General features: G+C 35.4%; 1 protein-coding gene across 1 annotated transcript in view; it reads right to left on the bottom strand.

Annotated features, from left to right (window-relative positions):
* Nucleotides 1–562: 562 nt before the first annotated feature.
* The window catches only part of RB1 (RB transcriptional corepressor 1), a 166,290-nt gene continuing 155,742 nt past the window's right edge, over nucleotides 563–11,110 (bottom strand). Inside the window, exons 24-27 of the mRNA XM_059144350.1 lie at nucleotides 7,732–7,762; nucleotides 5,504–5,646; nucleotides 4,947–4,996; nucleotides 563–2,455 (exon numbers count right to left, since the gene is read on the bottom strand). Of these exons, the coding sequence (XP_059000333.1) occupies nucleotides 2,382–2,455; nucleotides 4,947–4,996; nucleotides 5,504–5,646; nucleotides 7,732–7,762 (298 nt within the window). The 3' untranslated portion in view covers nucleotides 563–2,381. The remainder of the gene's footprint in view (nucleotides 2,456–4,946; nucleotides 4,997–5,503; nucleotides 5,647–7,731; nucleotides 7,763–11,110) is intronic.

The raw sequence follows: 11,110 nt of genomic DNA, 5'->3' as shown, positions 1-11,110 counted from the left end.
GAGGGAAGGTCAGTGTGGCTAAGGCACAGTGAGCGGGAAGAAAGTAGCATGAGAGGAGGATGCAAAAGCGGAGAGAGGCCACTTCCCAGGCCATGAGAGGAAGTTTGAATACCGGAGTAGCAATGTGAATCAATTTATAATTTAAAGGGGTCATTTTTGCTCTTAAATTGAAAGGTAAAGTAGAAAGAGAGGGAACATGAAGACCAGTTAGACGTCTAAAATGGTGATCTCAACAAAAGCAGATAAATGGCTCTTAGGGTTTTGGCTTGACCAAGTAAGTGGCTGGTAAAATGGGGAAAGACTAGGGTAGAAACAAGGTACTTTTGTTCGATTTTGGTTTCTGTTTTGAGAATTCAGGGGGTGAGGGGAAGAGAGCGAGAATCAAGAGTTCTATTGGCTATGAGGGCTCTGACCTCCATGAAGAGGTCAGGCTGGAGAAATAAATTTGGGGATCATCAGCATATGAATCCAATTAAAGGTTAAGAATGGATAAGACACCAGGAGAGAACTCAGATATAGAAGAGAACATCAGGGCACTTGATACAAAGAATACGTCAGACCATTAAGACTCTTAGCAACTAATTTATTTTAAAATAGACAAACTATTAATTGTAGGAAATAGTAACATAGCAATTTTAAATGTACAGTTTGAACCAATACAAAAAAGCGATAAAGCAGTATCTGAAGCCTTACTTAAGAAATCTCAATACAAGATCTCTCAAGTTCCTACAATTCTGGCACTAACTAATGTGAACTTTCATTAGCAAAAGATCCAGAAATATGGTAGCCCTTGACCTAAAAGCTAATGGATTTTTATGATATTCATGCAAAAATTAATGAGGAAATGGGAGAAAGCTTCCTAGTGCCTTGTTATAACTGCCAAAAATAAGTTTGAAACTTAACTGAGCACAAAATAAAATTTCATTTTCTAACAAATAAGACCAGATTTCTTTTTAAAAAGAACTCTGAGTTTAGACAAAGTGATTTTCCTAAAAGCTAGCTGATGCTACCTTAAATATCACCTATTTTAAATTATACCATCTCTAAATAAGTTAATCACACAAGATAGTTTAAATACACCTTTAGGTGTTGGGGGAAAATGCCTATTTTTCTAACACAGCTGTTTTCATTTGAAGCTTTTGCACAAAACCAGATAGAAACATGAATACCTAACCCAAAGACCTTTGATTACTTGCAATTTTGGAGTAGAAATGATGTGGCTTTGAATATGCCAGTGTTAGACCATACTGACTTAAAAAGAAAAAAAAGATAAATAGACAATTGCCAGTTCAAAAGATACATGGAAGACATTTACAATTCCAGAGAAAATACCCCTTCCCAAATTTAGGAGGGCAGAATAATTGCTGAGATGCAATTAGACAAACCTCTAAGAAAGAAAAATTAAGGCTCCTATAGTTAACAGTCTGTTTGTGGAATAAAATTGTTTTATATCTTGATTCTTCAGGACCCAGAAACATTAGAAAGTGCACTTGGGATATACTGTCTTAGGGCCCTCTGTAGCAAAGCTCTAGCTGAACACTTGATTTTCCAAGTACTATATGGTTACTTCATAAATTCAGTGATCTGAATGGTATAGAAACCAAGAATACTATTAATAACCCTCATTTTTAAAGCATGAGTTGGATGAAGAAAAGGATCAATAAATTCTTACAAGTCCTGAGGTATGAAATCTGTATCAGTAGTATGACATCATTTGTTTATACTTTGTTTTCTGCTTGTGCTTAAAAACTAAAATTTAAAAAACAAGCACACAGTACATCAGATTCCATTAGTAAACTAAAATCTAATGTGTAAAAATTAGTGATTTTTTTTCTAGTTTCTAATATCTGTTTTAGCAGAAGAGCTCAGGATCATTTGGGTGAAGGGGGAGTAGTCAGCCAAATTGCATTTGGAAGACAAGACACATATTCTAAGGGCATTCATGTTAAATTAAAAAAAATATATAAATATAAATTAATAAAAATAATAGCAAACATCACATACATGCCACAAGAGAAGACAAAGTACTCAAACAGGCCCGGGTTGTTTGGCCCGCCACTCCCAGGGCAGCCTCCCCATTTGTAGAGCACAGCAATTATACTTTGGAAACATCTGCTACAACTTTTTAAATGGCAGTATTTGCACAAGATTTTCAATCTTGTGCAATAACAAGTATATTCTACTATGACATTGCAAGCGGCTTAGGAATCCCCTGCACGCACACCCCGCGCAAGCGCGTGCGCACACTGGATTCCAGCAGAAGAGCTGAAGACAGGTATTCAATGCGGCCGTAAACAGAACCTGGGAGAGTCACACAGTGGGATCGGGGAGAGACCATGAGGCCAGAGGTGTACTCGGTGCCCACGGAGGTCATGGGACCCTCATTTTTCTTCCCTGTTTGAGGTATCCATGCTATCGTTCATTTTTTGCTTCTGCATTCGTGTTCGGGTAGATGCTGGAAAGAGGATGAAGAGATGTTAATAGCACTGATGGTGCTACTAGGTAAGGTTGACAAAGGCTTGCCATAAATGTTATTCTCGTGCCAAATCGATGGAGTGCCGGGCCTGGCAAAGCAGTGGTTTCCAAATTTTTTATCATGTTAATTTTTTCCAAGCACGTACCACTACATTTGTGTGTGTATATGCATTCCATTTATGTTTGTGTCTAAATTATAAAACACACATGACCCAAACAAATGTGAATAGATGAGCTAAAAATAGAGACTGTAATGTTTTCTCTCTGTACCAAAAGGTGGCCTCATACACTTCACGGTGCCCAACTTTGCAGACCACTTCTACAGAGATGCGGAGGTTGAGGGTGGCCCTGCAGCAGAGCAGAATGCTGGGCTGGCCCAGAACGATTGCTGAAGTGAGTGGTATTCTTCTCAACACAAGCAACTCCCTTGTGCTTAGAGATGCCTTGCAAAGACATCAGCTCATGGCTCATTTGATTTCGACATGAACATTTTAAAAGTACAGTATTAATTATAATATAGACAAAACCAGAAAAACCTCTTTTAAGTTATTTAAAAACAATTTTTTTAAAGATTTTATTTGTTTATTTGACAGACAGAGATCACAAGTAGGCAGAGAGAGAGGAAGGGAAGCAGGCTCCCTGCTGAGCAGAGAGCCCAGCCCTATGCAGAGCTGGATCCCAGGACCCTGAGACCATGACTTGAGCCAAACAAAGGCAGAGGCTTAACCCACTGAGCCACCCAGGCGCCCCAAGTTATTTAAAAATTCTTAACTTGATTTTAGTAGTGGGAAGAGGCTCTTCATTTCAAAGAAGCACAAATTCACACTTGGAAAGAAAGAAAAGACTAAGTCTTCCCCCTCTGAGAAATCTAGCACTGTGTGATGGTCTTTTCCGAATGTCATTCTTTGAAGAAAACTGAAGAATTCCTTAGCTCTAGGGGTTCAAACTCCTGCTGCTTCTTTCCAATTTGCAGCCGCATAAAGACCCAGAACTCCAGCCTGGCATCTGAAATTCACCACCTGGCAAAGTGCAACGCTGGGAAATGGGCCCAACACAGCAACTAAACTCTCCTCTAAGAAAACATATCTTTACGGCTTTCTGCTCCTTTAAAGATGTGTATTTGTGAGCTTCAAAATGCTTCCAAATGTTCCTTTTCAAGGCCTCATTTTGGTCAAAAGCTTTTTGTCTGTTTTCATGTACTGAGCAGAAATGCCACCGACTAATTCACAGCTCAAACAGAAGTAGAGCAGCCAATGTAAAATCCAAAACAGAGATTTGTTTATAACCAAAACATTTAAACTCTTGGTATATTTAGTTTGATTGTTTTCTTCAAAAGAACATACATAAAAAGAGAGGGTTTTAAAAAATCAAAAGCATTCTTTTAAATACTTTATACATTTTTTTTTAAAGATTTTATTTATTTATTTGACAGACAGAGATCACAAGTAGGCAAAGAGGCAGGCAGAGAGAGAAGAAGGGAAGCAGGCTCCCCGCTAGCCAGAGAGCCCGATGTGGGGCTCGATCCCAGGACCCTGGGATCATGACCTGGGCTGGAGGCAGAGGCTTTAACCCACTGAGCCACCCAGGTGCCCCAATACTTTATACTTTAAATACTTCGTATTTACGGGCACATGTTTAGAGACGCCCCTGATTTTTAAAAGTCACGTTCAACTGGTATAGCTCTTACTGATAAGTCCTATAGCCTAGACTAAGAGTTTGAGTCCTCATTGTCTCCAAAAGACTTGTCTTCTTCCCAGTACAAGCTGTTCATACTGCCGATGGGTCTGGCAGCAGACGATCAACAAACGTCACACTCACTACCACAGCTCTGCCCCTGGGATAACCCGGGAGCAGTCCGTACGTGTTTGCTTCTTCTGAAAGTACTTTCCAACTATTCTACTTGGGTTAATCTTCTATAGACTTAGGGTAGCTTAGGATAGAATCCCATCCGCCTTAACATTCCAAATCTATGTCACTCTGCATAACTTGGAAAATGATCTGGCGCTCTTTATAAAAATTTTGATTTCTGGTAATGGAAAACTTTTGTTTGACATTGTTTTTAAAACTCACAAATTAGAGAAGTTCAATAATAGAATAAAAAGTTATTTTTCAAATGAGGAAGATGATGTTCCTATATGCTAATTTTATAAACCCTTTCCCTATATCTAACACTCTTAAAGAGCTTCTCATTATAGTTTTGCTCCCTTGAGCAAACCATAGCCATTCATGCTGAAGATGTGGTTTCACTTCTTAGTATTCCTGCACTAAAGATTTTAGAAAAGGTAAAGATTTCATTTTGCATCACACATTTAATCCACAAATGTCTGTGGGTAAATACTATATTCTTGATTGGATTACACTTTAAGTGCTAATTTAGGGAATTATATGTATTTATTCCTTCAAAACACGAAAAGGTTTTTTGCGATACAAACATGGTTTCATTTATGTAGGGTGAGATGATAAGTACTTACTCATTTCTGCCAGTTTCTGTTGAAATTTGGACTCTCCTGGGATGTGTTTACTGCAGATTTAAAAAAGGGAAGATATTTCATATATATATGCATAAGTTCAAAACTCAAATTTTCAATAACTATGGTGGTTCCAATGACTTATTTTATACTCTTATTTTAGTGAGTAGCTTTTAATTTCAGAGGTTTATAAACCATCAAAAATTTATAATCTTTTGCATTTTGTCTGTGATTTTTATAAAACACAGTAGTTTTTTTCAAGGGTAAGCATTTAAAAATCTAATGTTAATCATAACAAAATTTTATCAATGGCTTTGTTTTAAAAGGTCAAAAAAAGATCAGATTGTTAATATCTGATATGTTCACTGAATTTCAGTAGATGGTATATGATTTCAATGGTGTTAACTTTGGGATACATTTGTATTTTTTTAAGCAATCTTCACAATTTCCAAATAAAACTGGTATAAAAGGGTCTGGTGGAAGTTAGGAGCAGAGCCAGCGCTCTGGCTTCTCCACATCACCAGCTCAGCTACTGAAAGACATTCTACAACTATTCCTACCTTCCATCTGCTTCATCTGATCCTTCAATATCAAAGCGTAATTTTTTCAATGGTTTAGGAGGGTTGCTGCCTTCAGCACTTCTTTTGAGCACACGGTCGCTGTTACACACCATCTGATTTATTTTCTGGAACTTCTCAGAAGTCTACAAATTACAAAATTCTTTATTTTAAATCATTAAATGCCAGCATTTCATAGTTAGCAACCCTTAATTATAGTTAAGGGGTATCAAAAATCAGGCAGAGGTCATACATTTTAATTTTCTGCTTTAGTGTATGTACCAAATGAGATATGGAAAATTCTTGGAATCAGTACTACACCTAACTCTGCTCCAATTAAATATCTTCCTGACTCTCCCTATGAGGCTCCCCTCCTTCCTCCAACAACTCTGACTACCACTCTGAAATTCCTGGTTCCTCATTTTTGGAACCACACAGAAAACCAGGACTACTTCTCAGAAGCATGTAAAGTTGGAATGGCTTTCTAGAACCTTGTGGGTTTTGTTGTTTGTTTGAGGGCATAACCAGAGAGAATAACACAAGAATCTAGTAAGAACTGAAATGTCTAGTCAATCATTATTTTGGACTCACTTTAGGAAGATTACGTAGACAAGTATATAGTTTATATATTTTAAACCATTACTGATACAGTATTTATTAAAATGTTAACTCACAGTTTTATACATAAAAAATCAAAAGATTTCGAGTCCATTCATTATTACTAGAGATGATTTGAGATCTATATCTCTTGAGGGAGAATATTGTCACAGCAAAGTAAAGAAAGCATTGGTACTAAATATCAAAGGGGATGTAATAACTTATTTTATCCAAGGACAAGCACATAGAAAAATTCTATTTCTTATTTATCTACTTTAGAACTGGAGTGAGGGGATTACCTCAGGGATGTGTATGAACCTGTTCATCTGAACTAAAAAATGAAACCAGACTATTGGTAGAAATTAGGTCTGACTTGACTGACTGATTTGACAGTGATATTTAGCTTTACTAATTAATCTTTCTTTTCCAAAAATTAAATGAGGCAATTTTCTTTTTTGTGTGTGTTTTGTTTTGTTTTAAAGATTTTTATTTACTTACTTATTTTATAGAGAGAGTGTGTATGCTCATGAGCAGGGGAAGGGGCAGAGGGATCAGAAGACAGAGAATCTGAAGCAGACTCCAAGCTGCATATGGAGCCTGACACGGGGCTCAATCTTTGAGATCAGGATCTGAGATCAGGATCTGAGCAGAAATCAAGAGTCAGATGCTCAACTAAGTACCCCTAAATGAGGTAATTTTCTAAACATTAAATGCAAAAACAGGTTTTGATGGAAATATGTTTAGAGCACATATATAATATGAAACTAAATTCCTGTATATGTATTAAATTTATGATAAGATTTTTAGTTATCAGCTTTAAAACATGTAGGTTCATATAACATTTTCCCAATTCTTCTAGAGGCTATTGCAAGCAGAAGAGTTTGAGGACCACTAACTCTATACGTATTCAGATCCAAACCTTCTTATGTGGTCCCACAACTTGTCCTTTGTGAAACCTGACAGCTGCAGCCTACCTTGAGCTAAATGTCACAGCATTTACTATTTGTAATATATTTGTTAACATTCGCTCTTTCAGTATACAAACTATTATCTTTCTCTGGTTATATTTGGGGCAGTGGGATAGGCAGACTCTAGAATGGGTCTCGCTAACCCTCATCTTCTAGTTTTTACACTCATGTAATCCTCTCTTCCCTGAGTGTGTAGGTGGGACCTAGTGTTACCTTGCTTCTGACAAAAATATGACAAAAGTGATGGATTATCACATCTAATATTAGTTACAAAAAGACTGTGATTTCATTTTGCTCTACTCTGTACCTCCCACTTTCCCTCTCTCTCTTCTTGCTCGGAGGGAAGCAAGACACCATTTGTGAGTAATGAGTGGCTCCATGGAGAAGCTAAAGTGACAAGAAACAGATGGCCTGGAAAAATATATGTAAGATATTATATAATCTCGAAGGATGTTTAGAAAACCGCTTTGAAATTCACCGATTATGAGTAAAACTTGAAATTAAATCTGATTTGAAAATAAGTCTGCTATTAATCTGCTAAATTCTATGCAACATGCCTTGCTGAGGTGTTGAATTATATATATGTCAATTCAAGTCACAGATATCTGCAATTTCTTTTATAGTTACAGTACATTCCCTTATATTTCATAGAAAGAAAATACTCACCCCAAATGATTCACCAATTGATACTAAGATTCTGTTAAGATAAAACACAAATTAATAATGAAGATCATATATAACTTTGCAGAGATGAACATTTATCATTTTGAGCTATTAGACATACCAAATCTAAAGTCTGCTCTACCCTAGAACCACAACAAAATTACAGTTAGGGGCTTACTCTAACAGTGCTAATCTAATCATGCACTGGGCTGGTCTCAGATTTTTTTAAAGAATTTCATTTCTGAAAGAACATATTCTGCCACTGTCCACTTTTAAAGAAGGTAAAGGAAAATTTTAAGTTTACTCACACTTACTTCTTCATAAATCAATTGATAAATAATTAAAATTTCACACTTCCTCATTAAAAATTCACATAATTGGCAAAAAGTTACATCTAAATAATAATCAGAATTCTAATTCAGATCTCTACTTATCGTATATCCTAGATTTGGAAATCTATTAGTCTGCCTGTCCTTGTTTGAACCAAATAATTTATGTTCTTTTTGTTTTTGAGCATAGCTGACACACAATGTCACATTAGTTTCAGGTGTATAACACAGTGATTCAACAAGTTTATATATTATGTTGTGCTCACATGGGTAGCCACCATCTGCCACCATACATCACTACTGCAGTATCACTGACTATTACCACTAGTATCACTACTCATGTTGTACCTTTTATTGCCCGTGACTTATTCATTCTATAATAGGAAGCCTGTATCTCCCACTAACCTTCATCCATATTGTCCGTCCTTCCCTCCCCTTTGGCAACCATCAGTCTGTTCTTTGTATTGATAGGTCTAATTCTGATTTTTTTTTTTTAATTTTTTTGGATTTTACTTGAGTGAAATCACTTGGAATTTTTTTTCTCTGACTTATTTCTCTTAGCATTATATCTTCTAGGTCCATTCATGTTATCTCAAATGGCATGATCTTATACATTTTAATGACTATGTAATATCCCCTTGTATGTATGTATGTATATCTATACTTATAAATCATATTTTTCTTATCCATTCATACATCAGTGGACACTTAGAGTTCTTCCATATCTTAAATATTGCAAATAATGCTGCAGTAAACATAGGGGTGCATATATCTTTTCAAATTAGTGTCAAATTTTCTTTGGATAAATACCCAATAGTGGAATTATTGGATCGTATGGTATTTCTAAGTTTTTGAAGAATTTTCAGACTGTTTTCCATAGTTGGGTATAGCAATTTATATTCCAACCAACAGTGTATGAGGGCTCCTTTTTCTCCACATCCTCAATAACACTTATTTCTTGTCCTTTTTTAGTCATTCTATAGGTGTGATATCTCACTATTGTTTTGATTTGCATTCCCCTGATGATTAGTGATTTTGAGCATCTTTTCATTTGCATGTTGCTATTCATATGTCTTCTTTGGAAAAATATCTATTCAGATCTTCTGCTCACCCTTTAATTGTTTATTTGTTAATGAGTTATATGAGTCCTTTACAAATTTTGAAAATTAATTAATCAGATATGTGGTTTGCAAATATTTCCTCCCATTCACTAGGCTGCCTTTTCATTTTGTTGATGGCTTCCTTTGCTGTGCAGAAGCTTTTCATTTTGATGTAGTTCTCCTTTTTATTTTTGCTTTTATTTCTCTTGCCTTAGAAGACATACCTAGAAAAAAATGTTGCCATGGTTGATGTCAGAGAAATTACTACCTATGATCTCTTCTAAGGGTCTTATGATTTCCAATCACACATTTAAATCTTTAATCCATTTTGAGTTTATTTTCATGTACGGTAATAAAAGGTGGTCCACTTTCACTCTTTTACATGTAGTTGTCCAGTGTTCCTAGCACCATTTATTAAAGAGACTATCTTTTCCCCTCTTACACTTTGGCATAGATTAATTGGCCATATAATTATTAGTTTATTTCTGGGCTCTATATTCTGTTTCATGGATCTATGTGGTTTATTTTTATGCCAGTACCATGCTGTTTTGATTACTACAACTCTTTAGTAAACCTGGGATTGTGATAATCTCTATTCTTTTTCAAGACTGCTTTGGCTATTTGGGGTCTTTTGTGGTTTCATACAAATTTTAGTATTATTTGTTCTAGTTTGTGAAAAATGATGGTGGTATTTTATAGGGATTGCAATGAATCTGTAGATTACTTTGGGAAACATGAACATTTTAGCAATATTAATTCTTCCAATCCATGAACATGGAGTATCTTTGCATTTATTTGTGACATCTTCAATTTCTTTCATCAGTGTTTTATAGTTTTCAGATACAGGTCTTTCGCCTCTTTGGTTAAGTTTATTCCTAGTTATTTTCTTCTTTTTGGTGCAATTGTAAATGGTGTTGTTTTCTTAATTTTTCTTTCTGCTACTTCAGTGTTAGTGTATAGAAATGCAATAGATTTCTGAACATTAATTCTGTATCCTGAAACTTTACTGAATTCATTTATTCTAGTAGATTTTTGGTGGAGTCTTTAGGATTTTCTATGTATAGTACCATGTCATCCGTAAATGGTGACAATTTAACTTCTTCTTGACCAATATGGATGCCTTTTTTTTTTCTTCTCTGATTGCAATGGGTGGGACATTCAGTACTATGTTAAATAAAAGTAATAAGAGTGAAAATCCTTGTCTTATTCCTGATCTTAGAGAAAAAGTTCTCACTTTTTCACTATGATGTTATCATGTGGGATATATGGTGCTAGTTGTGCATTTTTCATATATGGCCTTACTATCTTGAGGGAGGTTCCCTGTAAACCTTTGTTGAGAGTTTTTATCATGAACGATGATGCATTTTATCAAATGCTTTTTCTACATCTATTGAGATGATCGTATAATTTTTATCCTTTGTTTTTTTGATGTGGTGTATCACATTGACTCATTTGTGAATATCGAACCACCCTTGCACCCCTGGAATTAGTTCTACCTGCTCATGGTGAACGATATTTTTGATATATTGTGGAATACAGTTTGCTAAAATTTTGTTGAGGATTTTTCCATATATGTTCATCACGGACATTGGCTTGTAGTTTTCTTTTTTGTGTGTTTTTCTGGTTTTGGTATCAGGGTAATGCTGGCCTTATAAATGCATTTGGAAGTTTCCCTTCTCTTCTATTTTTTGGAATAGTTTGAGGAGAATAGGTATTAATTCTTTTTTAAATGTCTGGTAAAATTCACCTGTGAATGCATTCTGGCCTGGATGTTTATTTTTTGGTAATTTTTTTGATTACTGATTCAATTTCATTAATAAAAATCAGTCTGTTCAGATTTTTCTCTTTCTTCCTAATTCAGTTTTGGAAAATTCTATATTTCTAGAACCTCATCCATTCAGGATAAATTTGTCCAATTTGTTTGCATACAATTTGTTGCAGTAGTCTCGTAAT

This window comes from Mustela lutreola, chromosome 13 (assembly GCF_030435805.1).
Source record: "Mustela lutreola isolate mMusLut2 chromosome 13, mMusLut2.pri, whole genome shotgun sequence".
In the NCBI taxonomy this organism is placed as follows: Eukaryota; Metazoa; Chordata; class Mammalia; order Carnivora; family Mustelidae; genus Mustela; species Mustela lutreola.
Note: the sequence above shows the minus strand (reverse complement) of the source record. Positions and strands in the feature narration are given on the sequence as shown.